The sequence below is a fragment of the Fopius arisanus genome, unplaced genomic scaffold (genome assembly GCF_000806365.1).
Source record: "Fopius arisanus strain USDA-PBARC FA_bdor unplaced genomic scaffold, ASM80636v1 scaffold00001, whole genome shotgun sequence".
Classification (NCBI taxonomy): domain Eukaryota; kingdom Metazoa; phylum Arthropoda; class Insecta; order Hymenoptera; family Braconidae; genus Fopius; species Fopius arisanus.
This window is the reverse complement of record NW_011887740.1, coordinates 3960236-3982227: the sequence shown is the minus strand read 5'-3', so window position 1 is coordinate 3982227 and position 21992 is coordinate 3960236. Positions and strand designations below refer to the sequence as shown.

General features: G+C 41.6%; 1 protein-coding gene across 5 annotated transcripts in view; it reads right to left on the bottom strand.

Annotated features, from left to right (window-relative positions):
- Window positions 1-21992, bottom strand: part of kug (kugelei) — a 178158-nt gene that overhangs the window by 101490 nt on the left and 54676 nt on the right. For all 5 annotated transcript variants that reach the window (XM_011299469.1, XM_011299497.1, XM_011299479.1 and 2 more), the window contains exons 2-3: window positions 12602-13413; window positions 9673-12377 (exon numbers count right to left, since the gene is read on the bottom strand). In XM_011299469.1, coding sequence (XP_011297771.1) covers window positions 9673-12377; window positions 12602-13332 — 3436 coding nt within the window. In that variant the 5' untranslated portion in view covers window positions 13333-13413. The remainder of the gene's footprint in view (window positions 1-9672; window positions 12378-12601; window positions 13414-21992) is intronic.

Genomic DNA, 21992 nt, shown 5'->3' with positions numbered 1-21992 from the left:
ATTGTCATGAAAATGAAGAGAGTATTTTGAAAATCTGGACTTTTTACTTTTTTTCTTCATGTTTTATCGGCACATGAATCGCGAATTGCCGATTTAACGATTTTGAAATAAAAACATCGCGAATTTGTATTGCTTGTGAATTTTTCAGTTAAAAATGTATTCAAGAAATATTTTCCCGTGAAACTTCCTAAGATCTGATAAGACGGAAAATTTCCAGCGCGACGGCAATCAATATTTTACCGATCCTTTTTTATTTCCACACGGATTATTTTTTCGATGGAAACAGAAGGAGCTGTTATCACCATCGATTTAAAAAAAAATGTAATGGTGAAGTTAGAGAAGGAAGAAATAAGGGGTAAGTTGGAATCCCATATGCAGTTAGGTGGAAATAGTTTTTCCTCTTCGGAAAAGTTGGTGGTTTAGACCTGAGGTGTAAATGCTGTGAGAAAATGAAATGGGCCTGGATAACGAAAAAAAAAATTGTCACAATACTGTTGACATATGAAAATGGAAGGATCCCAGAGCTACAAAGAGTCATGCAGCATCAAAGAGATGAAGAACCGGAAATGATTGGATGAAAAATAGGTTTTCCCAACTTTAACTACATGTATGATGTACCAAGCTCCTGGGCCCACCTATAACTCGTCGATACTTTGACAGAGGAACTGAGTAGATTCTCCAACTTCTACGGACACCATAAATCCAAATGCGAATTTATTTATGGAACCCAGTGGAATTGTTGGATTCCAGCTGGGCGGCTGGGTAAAAAAAAAGTTTTCCCTTAAAAAGATTCGTACGTCACAGACGGAGAAAAGTCGAGGATGCCACCGGGGGAGGTAATATTCTTCCTAGGTGGATTCACCTTCAACGGGGGACAAGAGAAGGTGAAAAATCGGAGAAATAGAGGAGCCGGAGACAATACAAAGGATGGTTTTTTCAACGTAAGATCGTGGGGCGATAAAAATCTTCAATTCACTCTGGGTTGGTCTGTCGAAAGTGTTTTCAGGGGATATATAGTCTCTGTTTCATTCTCTCGGGCTGGGAATCTACGATAGAAATGTTTTTAGCCTCGCGTCGCAGACAGCCCGACGTTGAACTGCGAAAAAAATTTATTTTGCCCAATATTCATTCCGTGTAATCCATGCAATTTGCAATTCCAAAAATTACAAAATCAACAATCAAAAAAATATAGCGAATAAAAACTTTATCTACCCAGGTAAAAAAAAAAATTTTTTTGAAAAATTTTTCAAAACCTTTTCCAAAATTAAAATTGTTTTACTTTCCGATTTTTTTTTGTTTCATAAAAAAAATTTTCTGAAAAGTTTTCCAGAAATTTTTTTGTAAATTTGGAAAAAATATTCCGATTAGAATTTTTTTTTACCCGAGTATCTCATGAAAATTGATGAGAGTCGGTTAGAATTAGGTGACTATGGCCTCAGTTGATATTTTATTGAATAATTATCAGTCTCTGCTATTTCAAAATGAGTAACCAGCGGGCATTACCCATTCATTCGTAAACAATTTGTCGAAGGCCCTAATGCATTAACGAAAGCGTGCATTTGACGAGTGTAGAATAGTTCCCGTTAAATAATTCATGTACCATCGACGAGCATCTACTACCCGATAGAAAGCTAAATATTTACCCAAGTTGGGTTTCCAACAGAAGTAACCCCATCGACCCCTGTAATTACGAAAATAACCGTATCCATTAACAAACTCGGAGCTGAAACGATTGAATCACCTATTATTCGATGACGAGAGGAGAATTACGTATACAATGCCATTCTGTAATCATCCAAAAGCACTAATTTTCTCCACCACAAAGCCGACTAACCAACCACTTTGTTTCAAAATTCGCGAATAAATTCCCGGGATAAAATAAGTATAAAATAAGAGCCGGATAGCATATCCAGAAAAATGATCTATTCCATTGAGATAAAATATATCCTATTAGTACGCAATAGAATCTTTATTTGAATTAATTTATATTTTTCTTCAGCGTTCTGTTTATATTAAATAAATAATTAATTATTCATTTAACGTCAACAAACGACTCATTTAAAACGAATAAATTATGAATTCCACACTGAAGCGAGGCAGGTCGACTTGTGGACTTTAATTAAATATCGATTAATTCACAAAACGATAATCGATAGTGTCGGAGGTAGGACTAACAAAAATATTAAATTCAAATGGGCCGATTTAACGCTCGACCAGGGCATTCTTTTGGATACGGATCCGGCATTCGTTGAATTATTGATTTCACCCTTATTTCCATAAATAGGCACAACAAATTGGGAATAGGGATTCTCGGGTGGTCAATGCCATGGGGATTTAGCAGTGTGAGTTGAGCCGGCGCCATAACTCGAGAGCATTTCCGTAATGTTTCCAGTGTGAGCGCGAAACCACGCTAACGGGGAAATAGCACTAGCCCATTCGCCTCTGGTGCTCGTTCCTGACCAACAGAGTTAGCTGTAGAATATGATAGAGATGGAGATAGCAAAATGCCATCTCCCTGAGACGCCTGTACAACTCGTTTGAGCGCCCTAGCAGCATCGAGAGAGTGAAGTATCGTTACATACGCCTCTGCTACAGTACACCTTAACACGCGTCCTCTACACGTGCATTGTTGGCTGAATATACAGTACTGTTATATTGCCTCACGAGTGTTGGTTGATACTCGCATACCAATTCGAGGGTAACTATCCTGTGCCAACTCCACCCTCTCTCTTGGAAATCCGCGAAATGGACCAACCCAGCTCCGAGCTAAAACGAGGAGACGAATTCGAGACGGGCGTGGTGGATATTCACTCCCTACAACAACCGGGATATACCACGTTGATTCAATAAATTTTCGGGGTACTAGGGCACCCGAGATGTGTGGCTTTACCAGTCTTGTACGTCTCCCTTATCCACTTTCCAACGGATATACCACTCCGCCCTCGGAGGATTTCTCTGTTTTTCCACGAGCTAGTGATTATAAAGTACTTCCAAGTGCTACTAATTAATATTCAACTGCTGGTAAATTAATAGACTACCTGAGAAATTTGGAATATTTTTTCCACACACACGGATAAAAATAAACAACAAAATTTAATGCGGAAATTGAGATAAAGAATGAAGGAATGTAAATTGAAAAATTGATTTACTGAAATAATTTTTACTTTGTATTACGAATGTTTCCTCTTAAATCAAATGGACTATCTCAGAAGCAATAACTAAACAGCCGCAGGAAGTTGAATTTTTTCGATCACAATAAATAGCCCGAAAAAAAGAATGTCACAGAGAAGAAAAAAATGGCACCCCTCTGGATCGTATCGTATCATTCTCAACCCCTCAACCCTCGAAAACTCCCCACACAACCACTTGTCCCGGGGAACTTTAACAATGCCAAATACTCCCATAAAATTACTAAAGTTATCAAGCGTGTGCACTTGATATCAGCGAGCGATGACAAGCATTCGATATCAAACTCGATAATACTCCGCTTACAAGTGATTGTGAGTGGCTCCACTTGGCGATTGGACCGGCCATTGGAAATCCTCGCTAGCACCGTGAATATATACCTAAAATACCCGTTTTATCTCCATTTCCAAATGAAACGTGATTACATGGTGATATTCGGAAGGGCTTATACGTTGTTTATGGTACGAGTACTATCGAGAACAATGATACAGACCGGGTGATAATCGGAATTACACACGGAAATACATGTATCCCAGGAACTTGAATCGAAAGTAATCGATGGTAGTTCACCGGTTGGACAAGATATCCGAGGATACTGAATGAATTTTACAAAATGTCATAGTAAATGCACACCTGCGTCCCTCTCATCGTTAATTGGGGAATAACAATTATCGGTGAGGATTATTTCCGCTCGACCAGTTGTGCCTGATATTCCGAAGGTAAACTCCAGTCAATTGTCCATCGAAAACCACTAACGACGCTAATGATTCCCTTATCCCCATTTAAAAATTCCATAATCACCGATTGATAAATGTTACCGATCGATACAATAATTTTGCATCGTTATGCAACAGGGATGGTTAACCTATTGATAAATATTTGAGAAAGACGTTTGAGCTGGGGTAAATGACACAGTGTGGAATGATATGCTGAGCTTTTAGCTGCGTCTGAGTGCACGCATTCAATATGATTTTTCATGCGATGCTATCATCTGCAGATGATATATAACTCTCGACTTTTGAACACTGCCGGTATTTCTCACGCGTTCATGCGGTAAAACGAACGTCAGGAGTGGCATCACAACTCTATAACACTGTTTACTAGGTATCACGAGTGTTGTATAATGCAAAGGCTGTACCAAACGTATTTTCAAAGTGACGGAAATCTCTGAAGTACTCTTGAAAAATGATTTTATGACTGAGATTTATGGGGCATTGTAGGGATTTATCATATGTCACGGCCTAAAAAAATTAATTTACTTTAAGATCCCAAAGGTCTTCAACTATAAAAAAAAACTTATCATATTTTTGCAGTTGGCGGCAGTTCCAGTGAAATTTTGAAAAATTTCGCAATCAAAAATTTCGATTTCAGGAGTGAATCAATAATATGTGTGTTTTTTTTTCGTTCAGTTTTAATGACTACTTATCAATAAAGAGAACTCAGGAATCCTCCAGATGGAGAGAAAAAAATAAGATGTAGAAATTGACCGAGCTCAGGGTGAAATACTTGCCGATCTTCTTACTTCGAAGAATGATTGCGGCGTTCGGCAAGAAGGGCGAGGAATTTACCACAGCATTACCTCCGTCTGGGTTAGAGGCTTGATAAAAAAAGAAATGATAAAAAAAGGGATGGAGCTCCATCTAAACCCTCACATTTCCTTCAACCGCTACGAGGCACGTGTGGCTGTATAGATGGTAGTGAACGCATTTAAAACCGGTTCGCCGATTGTTCCACGAACCTGTATAGCATATCGGATCCGGGTAGTCGCTCTAGAGAGGCCCGCAGGAACCCAAGGGCTTCTTTTTCCGTCTCCTATGGACTTCCGTGACTCACGGATGTCCCGGATTCCCCCGTTCTCCTAGAGACCCTTTATTTTTCTCCTCCCCACCTCATTTTCCTACCACCACTCGTGAACATCTCGACAAGCACGACGCACCCATTAAAATTGATATGATGTACATAGAGTTGACAGTGAGAAGAACAAACAAAAAATAAAAATACCAAAAATAAATTCAAATCGCGATAAATAAAAATAGATCCCAATTTAACATCTTAAGATATCGACTCTTAAGACTTTCCGTTTTCATCCGGAGAGTATCGCGTTCAAAAAACCAGGGCGTTTGAAAATTTTCGATTAAGATGATAACGCGGAAAATAAGGTATGATTTCATCGAGTTTATTGGAGTTTATCCGAAATATTCAATTCACCAATGATTTTCTTTCCCGAGCAAGCACCTCCGGCCTGATAAAAGTACATTCATCGTGGAAGAAGCTTTACCCAAAGCTCGTGCAATATTCACACCGTATTTTAGCCGCCATCAGGAACCCTCTCCGCGAGCGATAAAAGTGGTGTTTTCCTACATTCGAGTTTCCGATCCGTCGACTCTAGATGCACACAGACACACCAATTCTGATATCGTTTGGGATTGAACTTTTGCACGAGCACGATTGCCAAACATCCCTTCTCGATCGACCCTATCTGGCTTTATCTGGAAGAGAAGCAGTCCCGATACCTCACTTTGGCGACGTTACAGAGGGAGGCCTCAGAGTGGCTCGTATTTAATTCACGGTCCACCGATTCCTGCGGCCTTTCAAAAGCCTTCCAACTGTCTGAAACCCATTTTTTTCCCGTCGTTCCTCCATCTTTTATAAACATTACCGAGCGTCTCCACTTTTCTCGAACACTCTCTCCACATCTTACTTTTATCCCCCCCCCCCCCAACCCCACCTCCTCGATATTGAGTAATAAAAAATTACTACCTACGCGACTCGACTGGAATTTACTAAAAGGTGATACCGGTTTTCTGCAGTAATGGAGGCAGAACAGCGCGGGCGGCGGAAGTGATGTCACGTACAAAATGAGAGAGGCCCCCTCAACACACACAAGCTTACATGTAATCCAAGACAATGTGCATTGCATGCACGAGATATGCTCTGACTGCTACGTTCAAGCCCCTGTTTTACAGCGGAGAGGTTTCGTACATTTAACGCCCAAAACCACGATCATCTTCGATGCCGTTGAGATTTAGTTGGGGGGTTTGTATCATGAGGGCTTGAGATGAAGGGGATTTGGCTCGTGTGTCGTTGGTAGATATTTGTATGCAACCGAGAGCAGGGGCTTGATAGAAGAGATTCTGTATCAACACAGCGCTAAGGCTTCACGCTTTTCCATCTTCTAATCGGGGATTCTATGGTATTTAATCAGATTAGCACCACGAGTGCTGGGATATCGTTTTTGTCAGTGCCAAATGTAGTTGGTCACTTATCTGTTTTGAATTAAATGCGGGGTATAGAATTTAAGTGTCACTGGGAATTGAAACCTTGAAAACCTTTCGAAACCATTCATTAATTCTCAGCTGGGAGGGAATGGTAATGCGTGAAATGCGGCTTAAAAGAATTGTTCACTTTGTAGGAACAGGATGGAACGATTTGGGGATGATTTAAGGAGGATAGATCATTTCTATGATTGTTTAAAAATGCGAGGTGGGGCGCCGCCATTTTGGTAACTCGACGCGGTACAGACTGGGGGAATCCCAAAATATGGATAAACCGTTTAAAAATGAGAGATGCTGTTCTGTATAAATTCATCACATTCGTGTACGAATTCTTCAATAGAAGAGGAATAATATTGAAATTCAAGAATTCCTAAGACACCGAAGACGTTGACTCGAATTGATGAATTATCTATCAGCCTGACGCCAATGTAGAACACATTGGTACTTCCTCAGGCACAGGAGAAAAGCGAGAATTTACAACGAGTAAACTCTGTAAATAATTGAGTTTACGGTGTGGTACACGGAGTGAGAGGGACAAAGTGTACGTTTTTCTTTCTCTCCCGTTCTTTTGAGAGTTCTCCCAAGGGGAATACGTAGCTTAGTTCACAGCAGTGGGTGGGATAATGTTTATGTTTAGTCTTCGACAGGAGTTCAAGTTTAATAGTGAGTGCGGTGGCATGAAATCTAAACTTCTACCCGATAATTTCGATTCGCTTCTCTCGTTGTGCGTGGATATCAGTATGGCAATTTGTTTTGTGCGAAATTCACGCGAAACCGTCAAAACACGACAAGATCTTGAATCTCAGACTGACATTTCGAGTAAACTATGAAAAGCAATACTCAGCGATGAAATAAAATTGAATAATACAGTTTCTTGTATGATAATGGATTTTCAATGAGAATTTTCTACGAAGAAGCCAATTACAGGGCACTTTACTTTTATACTCGTTTTTACGTTCTTCTGATTCCCCTCCCTTCAACATTGGGAAGCTACTGTTATAGTGCTACTTCCGCACGGCGATATTGCCTGGTGTTCACCTTCCCCCTCAACCAACTTTTTGTTCATTTTTATGTTTCTTCTTTTATTGATTGGAAACATTATTGTTGTAAGATGATTTTTTTTTCAGTCGCGAAACGGATTCACGGTCCATTAGAATCCATACATTTATTCGAAAGGCGATGGTTCGCGGCTAAAATGGGTATTGAGTGGTTTTTTTCCTTCATCCGAGAATTCTTCATCTTATTCCATGTATACTCGCGGTTATAAGGCCATTAGAGTATCAAATACTTGTTCATGTTTTTCCTGAGAAAAACGTGAATTTGTTCATTTTGTGGTTTCGATTGTAGAAGTTTGGAAATTGAGAACCGAGGGAGGTCGTTTGACCCAAATTCAGTCTGGAATCACAATAACTTTTCTTCAATTTTTATCGCGGTGGCGTTCACCTAAATCCCCTGAACGAAAATGAAAAACTCTCTTTTATCAATATTGAAATCCCGCTGACAACAATGAATCCTCTGAGGGCTGCGGTATTTTCCGCTCAATCGCTGGAAAATGTGTCCTATCGCACCGAATACAGACGTTAGTCCGTGAATAGTGAATGCCTATCACGTAACGATTCTGAGACACGTTAGAATGAAAGAAATTCAATGGATACAATGTGAGGGGGAGTGGTGGGGAGTAAGGGAGGTAACATCACCAGGGGGGATTGTCGGCGTCCGATACGACTCCCCCGAGGGATATGATGCGATGGGGTTGTGGATGCTGACACACGTTGCACAAAAGAGCCAGTGGCTCAAACGGATTTCAATTCAACGTCGTAAATGGAGAATGAGGAGCCACGAACGATTGTACAAATTTTTCAATGATAAATTCACCCCGATAAATTCCCACAGTCAGCCATTCACCAGAAATCGAGTCGTGTATTTTCATCAGAGTCAATTAACCAGTGCATTAATTACCTGAATTGACCTGTTGAAAATGCAACAAGCAAGTATTCGCTCAATTCACCGTGTTCAATAGAAAATTAGAGGACTTAAATTGAAAAGAGAACGAGAACGAACGGAAAGAAACTAGAAAAGACTTACGGCATTTCCTTGACGATTTGCGGCATTAAACAGGTCTTTTTCACGGTTCATGAATGATTCATTGGGTTTGAGTCTAACGGGAGATCTTGGTGATTAAGCTAAGTGAAGTAAATTAACGAGAACAGGTACGTAGGGACCGCGAGACCATTGGATACCGCTGTGGTGCGACCGGAGAGGATGAGAAAGAGGGATAAAAGTCAGGGTGAGTTTGTTACCACACAAACACAACAACTCGGGGGGTATGCACTAGTGTCGCTGTTACCGATATGTTCCCTATAATACACGAGTGACTTATGAATATTTACGCTCGTTTGAATATGCATACCTAACTGACAATGTATTATTTTTCCACGACGGAAGATCAATATTTCACGGTTATACCTATATATTTTGAAATGTGGTGTTGTATACCTAGGTATTTCTAACAAACGTGGGATAGACCGACGTTTCGGTGAACTATTGGTGAGTGGAAAAGCCCTCGGACGTGACCGATTCGTGGACGATGGGGCTAGTGGGTCTGCGTCACCTCCATTCGTTCATTCTCTCTATCTGTCCCTCTCAATTTTTTTAGTTTTTCAAACTCCCCACCTCCCTCCAGCCCACCCTTTTTTTTTAAGCCCATGCTTTATCGCTCGAAATGTACGACTGGGGTATCGAGGCGTCAGGCCGATAAAATTTATCGCTCGTGTATTCTCCGAAGGCCCATTATTCCTCGATGACCATTAGTGAGCGACACAAAAATTGAAATCACTTTTTTTTTTTTACAAATCCCCTATCCCGTCGAGTCTTATGTATATGTCGTTTATTCAAATTTTTGCATCAAAGACGGCATCATTTGCGGAGCTCTGACACGTTGGATTTTCATGCAAAAAGGGAATGCAAAATTTTTTATTGTAATATGCATCTTTGCCGTCATTAAGAGGAGTGACGGGCATTTTCTCCCGGTGAAAGGAGGGTGGGTAGAGGGGGGGGAGAAGGGGCTGCGGAAGGGCTTTCACTCGTCACTGTGAAGCGAAGAAGAAAGGAAGGGGTGGAGTGCCTGGAGACATTTGCCGGATAAGCGCACTGTTATCAAAGCCATTGACGCGGTGGAATTTTTCCACATTGAATAATAATAATCACTCACCTTCGTCATCGATGGTAAAAAGCCCGATGCCATCGCCACCTCGTACGGTGTATCCAATTTTGGAATCAGGTCCCGGTGAGTCACCGTCTTTAGCGCGCACAGTAGTCACTAATGTTCCAACAGGTTGATTCTCAAAGACACTCGCGGAAACGATTAAATCCTCAAAAACCGGTGCTTGAAGATTCTCATTAACGTCAACGACCTCGATAATGAGCATTGTTTCACTGGACAATGACGGCTCACCCCGATCTTTAGCGATAATGGTGAGTGTGTGCACCTGACGTTGCTCAAAATCCAGATGTTGAGCTGTTCGTACAGTGCCGGATACTCGGTCGACCTTGAAGTAACCCTCACTATCCATGGCATCTGACAAGAAATACTCAATTTCACCACCCGAGCCCTCGTCTGGATCAGTTGCCTCGACAACCGCAACAACGCACCAGACAGGAACATCTTCCCGAATCTTCACTGAATAACTGGACAATGCAAATTTCGGTGGATTATCATTGATATCATCAACGGTAACACGGACCAAAGCATCGGAATATAAAGATGGTAGATCCCCGCTGTGTCCGCCATTGTCACTGGCCCGAATCTTCAGCTCATAGATCTCCTGTCTCTCACGATCCAATTTACCAAAAACACTCAGTACACCACTCAATGGATCAACTTTAAAGTCCTTGGTTTCAGTCACGAGAGCATAACTCACACGTGCATTTTCACCCAGATCAGCGTCAGTTGCATTAGCCCGAAATACCTGCGTACCATTGATAGCATTTTCTGATATCTTGAAACTCGCTAATGGCTTCTCGAACTTGGGCGCGTTGTCATTTACATCCAACACTGTAATTGGTAGCATACGTGATGCCGATTTTTGTGGTTTACCGAGATCATAGACACTGATATTGAGAAAGTATTCACTTTCTCTCTCGCGATCCAAGTACCCAATCACATTGATATCTCCAGTTTCCTGATCAATGCCGAAAACCGAGTCTCGATCGCCGCTCGATATCCCATAAACGAGTTTACCATTGTAATCAAGATCCCGATCTTTAGCGCGTATTTTCACAAGTGTTGTGCCGAGTTTTAGAGATTCATTGACTTTAATTTCATTGGGAAAATCGATGAACTCAGGCGCATGGACATTACCACCGTACCGCCTCGGTGTTAAAGACTGATTATCATCCTGCGAGGGTTGATCGTTCTTCTTGGCACTAGCAATAGCCTCAGCGAGCCGTCTAGCAACGCCAGTATCGGTGCATCTAGCAGCAGTATCATTATCCAGTATTTTTCCCTGTGCGACAGGACTTCTTTTAGCATTGATCAACTGAACATGAATGACATTGACATCAGCAAAGTGTGTGCCATCAGTAGCTGTTACATTGACATAAATATCATTGACACTGACATCGGTAAGATCACAGATAACCGATAGTACACCACTTGAAGCATCAAGAGAAAAACACGTGTCCTCGTTGGATGACTCCAACCGATAATGAATCATATTGCCAGCATCGAGATCAATGGCCGAGACTGTTATTATTTCCGATCCAATAGGTACATAACGTGGTACACGCACCAAGCAATCGATCTTCTCAAACTGCGGTCGATTGTCATTGACATCCCGAATTTTGATACGCAACTGCATCTCCGTTTGTCGTCTGTATGGTAATCCCCAATCACTGGCTCTAACAGCGAGTACATAATCCCGCTTCATTGTTTCATAATCAATGAGTTGTTTTAATTTGATAACACCGGTAAAGGGATCGATTTCAAATGGCACACCATCGATATTATCAATGGAATAAGATATGTAGGCATTCTCCCCCGAATCCTTATCTCTTGCTGTTACTTTAACGACAGTTGTGCCAGCTGGCTTATTCTCATCCATTTCAACCGTCATTTCTCCCTCGTCAAATGTCGGATCGTTGTCATTAGCATCGATAACATTAATCTTAACTTTGGCAGATGATTGCTTCCTGGTGCCAGTATTTCCCTGATCAACAGCCGATACCGTGAGCGTATACAACGCTTTAGTTTCAGCATCAAGTGTTACAGCAGTGTAAAGCATACCAGTATCAGCATTAACATAAAATTCACCACCCTCATTACCACCGACTATTTCCAGGGATACCAATGCATTTTTACCCTCGTCGGCGTCAGTGACCTTAAGCTTGATAACTGGTGTATTAACTGGCGCTGTTTCAGGTACACTAACGTCATACACCTCACGACTGAATACTGGTGCATTGTCATTAACGTCAGTGAGATGAACTGGCACGATTTTGTGACTGAATCGCTGAGGTGTACCCTTGTCAATAGCCCGAAGTGACAGATTGTAACCCTGACGCGCTGTCTCTCTGTCCAACAGATGAAGTATCTCGATACTGTATTCACCTGGCCTTTGTCCCGGCCTTATTCTGAAGTGGCCATTTGGATCTCCCCCAACAATATCCAAGCTCGCTATTTGACCGTGTATTCCCTCATCTCGATCTACCACTCGAACAATTGCATACACATCGGCATTCGAATTTTCAACAACGTCCGGTAGATGATTCACATATATTTCTGGGGCATAAAGATTTACCTGCTGCACCCTGATTGTGACCCTCGCTGTACTAGCACGATTCTTGCCAACCCCACGGAATAGGGTACCTCTGTCCTCAGCAAATACCACTAGCTCGTGAATCGCTCTCTCTGCATACCTGTAACAAATAATCATCATCAGGGAATAATAAAAATTCAACGACTTGGGAATCATGTCGTGTTTTCAATGTTAATTCTTGAATATTTAGCATTATGGTCGAGTTAAGGGGATAACATAACATGCACTTCCTACTGGTACTGCTAATTTACCAGTATTCAACGGGGTTAGACCCCCTTTGGCCAACATGCTCATAGGTAATGTAAAATGATAATAAAATCTGACCTCAGTGGCCTGGTGAGCGTGATGACCCCACTGACTGGGTGTACAGCAAACTGCTCAGTCTCCTCCGCAAAGCTGTAATATATTTCACCATTTCTACCTAGATCGGCATCCTCAGCTGCTACCCTCACTATACTCTTGTGCAGTGGTGTATCCTCAGTCACTGTTTCTTTGTACTCAGTTGGAAAAAACAGTGGATTTAAGTCATTAGTGTCCAATACGGTAACAACCACTGTTGTCTCAGTCTCAAGTGGTGTTTGTTTATTTCTAACGTCTTTCCAATTTGTTGTTGCACGCACCTCGAGTACATAACGATCCTTACGCTCGCGATTCAAAACATCAACGTTACCGGTGCGTGTCCTTATCAGGAGAAAACAAAAATCACCGACAGTGCGTTCCTCGGCTTTGAAAAATTTATCACGATCACCACTTATTATTCTGTACTTAATATCACCACTCCCAAGTACTTTAGACAGTTGTATTCCCATTCTATTTTCGGGTATGACGTATGTTTTGCCAATGGAATTCTCTGATATTGAGACATTGTAGAGGGGTTTGGTGAAATGAAAATCCTGAGGTGTAATCTGGGGCAACGATGGGCTCGCTGTGGAGCTGCTGATCGGTGATGCTGTATGGCCACCGGAAGATGCTGAACCAAGTATGGCTGCCATAAACCACAGCCATAGCCACATCCATGACCAGGCGGATAAGCCACGCCGCTGCATCCTCCACATGTTGCTAGCTCATCCTTTCCATGCGTTCGCCTCAGTACCTCCTTCACGCTGACTTTCTATCCACTGCTCGTGGCTTTTCACCTGAAACCATAACCAAGAAAAACAACATTAAATTATAGTGTTCAAATGTCGTTATCAACCTAATACGACACGACCATTTGGAATGTTATCTAACTGGTTTTTACACCGGCTAATGTAGTGATTTGTTTCAACTATGTTCGTAAAGGATTAAGTAATTGGCGTAATCTCAGTAGTTTTCTAACTCCCCATCTAATCTCTGACGGTGAATAACGATTACATCCATCAGGATTATTAATCGGCCGAACAGCCGTTAGAGTTTAATGAATGAAACGAATCACCCGAAAAGGGGCACGATAAAACAGAGACTTGTACCGTTTAAGGTGAATTAGTTTCTCAATATCGATATGCAATTGTGTGACCAGCGAATTGACCGATCGCATTACCCTACTGAACTTCCATTACGCAATTCTTCCAGTTGGCCAACTCTCATTGTATACTTCTACCCTAAACCCCGTCAGCAATTTCCGATAATCGTCTTTACCTATTTCTCGCGTAATTGCATCTCAACGAGCTTTCTCTCAAGAAAAGAAGCTTCCAGTGACTCATGACTTTATTCAACTGGCAATTTTTTATTCCCAAACATTGAATTCTGTTGCAGACGCTGTGCATCAGACAGATTCGAAGGCTGGTAATTCGTTTCATCTCACCTTTTTTTTTTCCTTTTCTTCTCGCATCTCCACCGTTTCTTTCCAATGTTTAACCATAAATCGATTTAGCGGAGAATCAGGGAGGTGGAGGTATTGGTGGAGAGAGCACAGCAGCTGGACTGTCGAGAGGAAGGGGAGAGACTGTCGGCTGAAAACGAGTTACACGGGAGCTTCGATATTTTACGGCGATCGTTAACTCGTGGTACATGGAACGAGTAAGTGCACGATCGCCATGTCCTCACGCGTTCAAGGCTCTCCCTCCATTTGTCCCCCACCACTTCAATGGTTTTGAATGTACAAAAGCACTGGAATTTCAAAATCACCTGGATCTCCATCCCCCGCCCCACTCCACCCCCTCCGCGAACAACAGCCAATTGATAAATTTTCGCGCGATGCTTTTTTTTTATTCGTATCTCCAGTCTTTACCGTCTAGGCTTTTATCATCAGCACAAATTGGGTCACTGGTAAATTACGAGTGGCCCAGAACTGCACTTTTATACTCACTGTCTACTCACGTAGTTCCTCTCTCTGTACAGCCAAAAAAAAAAAAATCTGAATTATCCAGCTGCACCATGAATCTGAAGAATGAATTAAATCACTCAATCTGTCGATAGTAACTTTTCTCTTTCATTCAATTTTCTCCCACTCGGCAATTTTCTCCGAATGTTATCCAGGAGTGGACATAATTGATCGGGATTTGAAGACAGACGACTGGTCGGCCATTGTCATCATCCTGAATAGACGTATTAAAGCAGTTAATCGTTGGAAAATTCAATTGTTGAGAACCGGCGAGATTCCATCGCCTTCAACTCGTTTTACGTGGAGCACCTCGCAATTTCGATTGTTTGTTTGTCATTGTCGGATAGAAACAAAAAAAACACTTCATTATTCCATTATTTACGTGTCATTCGGTGGTACCCACAATGATCGTAGGATTGTAATATCACCAGACAACTCATCTCTCAGGATTACAAAAATGATTATATGAACAGTTCCTTGTCTAAATAATTCATGACCCCAATTAATGAGCTTTGTAATTAATTTGTCGTATGACAAGATGCGCTGTCTTCAATTGTCCCGTAACAAAATGGAATGATTAATTAACCTGTTCCGTACGACAGGTTCACGTGATTTCGAGTTGAATAAAAGTCATTCTCCATTTCTCCCTCCAGTCACGATGACAGAACATTTATGACAAGGATTGCTCCAAGTCGAATCAGCCCATCGCACCCGAAACATCTTCCTCATAAGAATGACTGTCGCATACATATAAGCTAAAAGGATAAACGCACACCTGTTGAAGCCACCGAGTGAAATATAAATATGATTGTGATAAATGTAAGGGTAACACACTGAGAGTTACCTTGAGTGGCCTCTATATTTTCGTTTCGTCCTCAAAATATGTTCCACACGTTGTGGTTAAAGCAAAGTTTATCGTCAGATGTTGGCTGGACTAGCCAGTAGAATCCAGTCCTGTTGAATAATACCCCCAAAGTTCGCACAAACCCTCAAAATTTAAAATTAATAACACTGAGCATTGTATAATTAATGGCCAGTGAAAATTAACAGCAGTGGATCTGAAACGTTAATTCCCCCAGTCAATTGTCGACGAATGAACAATTGAATTTAACCCGTCAAACTATCACTGAAAATCGCAACAATATTACACGTCAAGGGAGGACGTGCCCCTTTTTTATTACTATTTAAATTGCTTTTTTTTTTTCAGAAACATGATAAGCGAGGACGAGGGGGGGAGTTGGCAGCTGCGGGCGCGCGCTGAATATTTAACCGGTTTCCGCGCGCGAGATTCACAATGCCTGAAAGCCCCCACCCCGGAGGGGCCCGGAGATAATCCAGGGGTCCATATTTAATAAACGGCAAATCCGACCAATGCAACCGTGTGTACACCAATTCATTCAACGTACAAATCATCCCGTTGACGATATAAACACACACCAAATACGATTGCTCGTATAGCGTTTATTTATTTATTTTTTATCATGGTAAATTATTCCGTGGAATTCTTAAATACACGGTGAAAATTTGCGTGATACATCCACAAGAGGATCGCGTGCATGTGTTCATTGGAGGGCTTTGGAACACTTGACTTGGAGAACAAGGGGAAATAAAGGGGGGAAATGAGAGAAAAATAAAAATACGAGTATACGCCTTAATGTCCCTCTGACTTGGTTTCAACTTCTCGACCCTCGGAACTTTTATCCAGTGACTCTTGGACAACACGCGGTGAATATCAGGACGGTACAACCTTCCTGTACTTTTCTGTTCACGCGAGGAATTTGTAATGGAAGGAGAAAATTGGATTGCTGGTAAAATTAATCTCAACCCGTGTACCCCGGTGTCTTATGGAGATGGGAGAATAGAGGGGGATTTTCAGTGGTGAAAATCCACTTGATACAGCGGCTCAGGAGCTCCGTGAAACTCTGTGAAATGAAACTTTTGAGGCCTCAAACTCATAAATTTCATTATTTCTCAATTGAAGTAAGCGCGGGGACTGTCTGCAACAGATTTACCCCCCTTTGTTCACAAAATTTTGGTGAATTACTCCTGGGATTTGTTTAATTTTCGTTTCAGTCGAAAAGTTTGATATTCCAAATGAGGTATTGATTTATAAATGAAATTACTTCTGCCTAGAAAGAAACTGGGGCAACCAAGTTTCTGTTTGTATCCGCAAGATCTCGGAGATAATTCAAGAGTAATTCTCGTCTTTTTGTCGACAGAGAGTTCCAACTTTTCAGCTATCGATTACGCTGAAGTGGATATTCAGAATTCTGCTGAAGTCTAGCCGCAGCCAGAAAAGACTGCCAAGAATCATGGCATCTTCAATACGCGTCGAGTGCCCACGATTATGCTAATGCTTGCGTACCCAAGCAGTTTTTGATACACATGAGTCTCCCAAATATCTTTCCCATCCGATTATGCCAGAAATTCACACCCATCACAGGGCTATTCAGTAAAAATTACATATTTTTTTCCTAATCCCCACGCAAAATGCAATTCTCATCTGAATTACTTACGCCACGTTATCTGTATTCTCGGAAAATCTCAGCATTTCCACAAAATTTCACAAATTTTTTCCTCAAACCATTTCTAAAAATGTTCAATGAGCCTTGTGGAAGTATCCATAAATTTTAAATTCCTCCAAACTCTGAGTGAATTGAAAAATAAATTTCTATATAAATGTCAGAATCACCCGGAAATCGCGGAATTTTCAGATGAAAAAATAGTTGGCAAAGAAAAAACCACCGTATTACTCCTCCCTCCATTACGCCAGCATAAATGTACGTCCCGCATAAATGACAGTATAAAAATAATGCAGTATCATTACAGCGAAATCACCCTCAACAATGATACATTTGTGATATGATTCAAAGTTAACAGAACCAATTCGTCCGACAAATCCATCACACGTGAGCCCTATTCTCCAATCATGTACGAAAATTGAGTTTATCGCGACTGTTTTCCCTCTATCATATCCGCAGGATAACGAAGGTGGGGATGCGGTCACACAGACTAATGTGCAATTTTCTACACATGCAGGGGGAACAACCCCAGCACTGGGCTTTTCCCCCCCTAACAGAGAATCCGATTTTGATATTGACATTTTGCGATGTCCATGCTCTCCTATCCCCTGTCCTCGTCTCTATTCGAACCAAGGCTTTAATTAAACGTACCAATTTACGAGCGTTCACATGGTACAATCTCCCATCTGTATTTTTCCCCCTTGCCCACCCTTATTTTCACTCCACACCAGCCGGAAAATAGACGACCATTTTCCAATGAGAACGAGCTCTCGTAGTCGTGATTGGACATACGTTTGGGGGGTAATGAATATTTATGCGTCTGTGGGATTCACTTCTTATTCGCGAGCAAGTCGTCGCCTCCGTATATTTGCGATTCCATCGGCTCATTAATTCCCTCATGAGGAACGATTGAAGAACAAATTTGTTGCTTTCCATTTTCCACATTTTTTCGTTCCCAGAGATTTGATATTTAAGGTAAACTCCAATGTTAGTATCCCTCATTCAATTATCAAGTTGCTGATGATTATGCCGTGCTCGTTAAAAACGATTAAACAAATACACTCGAGACGCGAGAACCCCTGGAAGCCCCAGCTGTTGACTGTCAACCGAATAACCACGATAATCCAATTACCTCCCAAAACTTCTCCATAATCACTTAAAAAAAAAGACGGGAGGACTTCTGACTGAAGCCCCGGACCCCCAAACATAAACTCAAAACTTCCATCAAATTCCGGGTAAATGTGCACTGGAGGTAATCTTCTTTGGTGTAGGCTAAGAGCAAAGTTGGAAGGTGGCTTTGGCCAGTCTGAACATCAAACCGAGAGAGCAAAACTGACGTGTATCCTGTCGCTGATGGATATTTCTGCTTGAACAATCATCCCCCACCCTCACCACCAACGGAACTCATCCATATTATTGTATCAAATCTCAGTTATCCGGTATATTAGGAACAATCAGGACGCATCATTGGATTCCCCCCGGTTAGACAGATTTGTCAGAGAGAGATGGTGAATGGTACTACAAACATTAAGCTATGTTTGATCACTCAGTGTGTCAAGAGCCCAGCAGTAAACGCCCGATTATGGAGCACATAACGTCACATGTACACTAGTAACTGACAAATATCCCCGACTATTGATTCTGCCATACGACAATTTAACACTGTTACCCCATTGACACTGATTGGTACAAACCCAAACCGTAGCGTATTTTCAATAAGCGCCCAATGTCTTTGACAACTTCACAACTCTGTATGGTACAGATGCTGAGAGGAACGGGTACGATGCTCCTGGTGGCACATGACAAGCAGCACCAGCCCCATAGTTTAATAATATAAAATGTGCCAATAGCACGAGACACGACGATAATTTCGTTCACCTGGTGGTAATTGCTTGTTAGTCATCGAAAATAACTTGGTGATTGATAGAGTGTCGTTCATTGTACCAACTCCATCAAGGAGATCATAAAGTCTGTAATGGTATAATCCAAAACTGGTAGTTTGCTGTAATTTTACAGGCTGATGGGAAAGACAACGAACTATCATATCTCGTGGACAATAAAAGTCCTCCATAATGCACGGGATGGTTGTTTCAGGCGTATCAGGAGGATGCATCCAAGTCGTTGAACGAGAAATCGATTTTGTAAGGCAACTCCTGACAAGTACTGTTGCAAACTGAGTAGACGATGGGTGTATTGTCAACGCGGGTCCATTGATCCCTCGGAGTAGCCGACGATGCAGCATTACAGACGTTTGAGATGTATAATGCCGACGGGTGGGTGGTGGGGCGTCAGAACGGTTACAGCACTGGTGCTCACAAATGACTTTGTACCATCAAATGGCTGAGTGAGTTGAAACAGCGGCATAACGTCGGCATGTTCTAAACTCGAGGTTTTCAACGGATACATGAGCAACACTGAAAGCACTGAAACAATGAAATATCGAGGCCAGACCCCAGCAAACGTGCATCATATCGTATTGTTGGATTTTACTCCATCAGAGCATTCAGATGAATATCTATTATGCACTGTCGTGGGGACGTTTAACTATTGATAAACGTCAAGAAATTGGGTCCCAACGTTTTGTTTATTTCAACTGGAGAGTTCAGGAAACTTGTCTGACATTTGCGACACAGTTTGCGGTGTTGTGTATTCCTTCGTACAAATGGAATTCCAATTTTAGTTTGCATATGATGAAGAGAAAATGTGGGCTGTGGTGATAACCCCGGTGGCGGCTGTTTTTTTTTTCACGTTTTTTTTTTTGGCGAATTCATTGAGTCATGGAAATTTCTCAACGCCTCAGCTTTCCGGGGCTTAACCTGCTTAGCTGCGCTACGCTTGGCATCAAGAGGGATGAAGAACATGCTTTACTACTGGGAATGGAATATCGACTAACGAATTTGAATCGAGCATCAACTCGACGTCGAATCGACGGAAGATGAGAGAGATTGTGACACAAGGAATTGAGGAGCGATGAGTTTCGCCGATTACTAGAAATACGAGGTGGAGAATTATAAAAAAGATGAGGAGGGATCGTTAAAAACCTTTGGTCTCTCAACGAAAATCCGGAAAATGTCGAATGAATTCGGAATATTTTACCGCTTCTCGCGATTTTATCTGCAGATAAAGGGAAAATTTTGGGGTGTGGCGATGGTATTTGACGATGCAAATTCCAATTCATCTGGTGCAATCAATCTTGATTGAAACTTGAAAGTTGAACGACACACACTGACTCAGTGAACTCCATCCATGTGAATGCAATGGGCAGAGTAACATTGCATGTCTTCTGCTTATGACGGCGATGTACCGTTACCCTTTTGTTTCTTTTTGAGATTATCGACAGCCATTTCTGTGGTAATATTTTTTGACGGCAGTTCCGGATGAGGACGACTGTAATAGAGCGAGTGATGGAGTTTTGCATGTCAATCTTTATGGAAAACAATTGGATTGGAAAGTTTCGGGTTATTCTGTTCGTCGCGAAAACCATTTTGGGGAGAAAAAAAAAGAATCATTAGGAATGCGACAAAAAATCTCAGTATTCGAAAGAGATTCCGGGATACAAAATATTCATTACATCATTCCAGCATTAGAATATCTTTTCTCCAACCGTCCAGACAATTTAAAAGGCAATGAAACCAATTTGAAACATTGAGCTCTCAATAAATAATCAGAATCTCCTCTCAACAAGGAGCTGTTTACATCTGCCTTGGCACTGCACAATTACTTTGTATTCCGACTACTTTTTCCCTGACTTTAACAGAATAACCTCGGAGTGAATGAAACAGTCATTTCTATGTTCTCATGCTAATCAATCATCATTTACATAAAATCCAACAGAAAAGTGACTCTTCCCGAGAATAATAAATGGTTTTTTCCTCAGTTAACACAATCAAGAGTAACCAACGAGCATTGAATAATCTGTCTTGTCTGTCATCTCGAATAACGAATGGAATTGACACGAGTTAATCTCATCTACCTCGTATCGAATGAATATTAAATTTCCATTTGTTATGAACAAACGGCGCCAAAGAGCCAAACAACCGTTGATCATGAACTCTCGTGTTACTCCCATTGCACCTTGTGGTCAGGGACTTCCGAGGGTGTGTTCAAGGTAGAGAACAACAAACGGTCTTTTATGGATGCTGGTAAGGCTCGTACGTGACGCTATTGTACATGAAAACCAGTGAAAGATTCTCCATTCGGAGAGTCAAGGGTCTCATTGTTTCCACGTCCCCGTTCGTGCTTCTCCAGTGGTCACTGGCTTTTGCCTACGAGATCCAGCCTTAATTCCCTCGAAAAACTCACTCACCCTATCACCCAAAGGAGAGTGCCCCATTGTTACCCCTTTCACCCAAAATACCGAATATTCGAAAAAATATTACTCAGGCACTACCGACGTGAATACATCCATTCCAGTTTTCCAGAGTACCACATCTCTGGATTCCTCGCCCGTTAGACAGCTATCATGCAGTATAATAAAAAAAAAGTGTATATAATGGAAAAAAAAAGCGTTTTAATCACAAGTCTCCATTTTACCACGTGGAAAATTTTCATTCCACCAACCGACACACGACGTATGTTTCTTTGTAATTATTTTCACAAGTGTATGCATCTGTCTCCGCATGCTGACACTCTCACTCTCATTTTTTTTTTCTTTTTATTCAACCATTACTGGAAATTCCCGCGTCATCATTCGTCCCCTGACGAACCCCTCTTATACCAGACTCGTCAAGACTTCATCTCCTTCAGTTTGGTGCATCGGCTTGGTCATGAGTACAGTCACCCCTGTCATCGAGGAGGTTAATTGCTACTTGACCCAATTTTATTCATGCACGCCTCAATGTACCATGGAGAACAATGGCGTTAGATTACGGCGAGGGGTGGGACAGGGGGG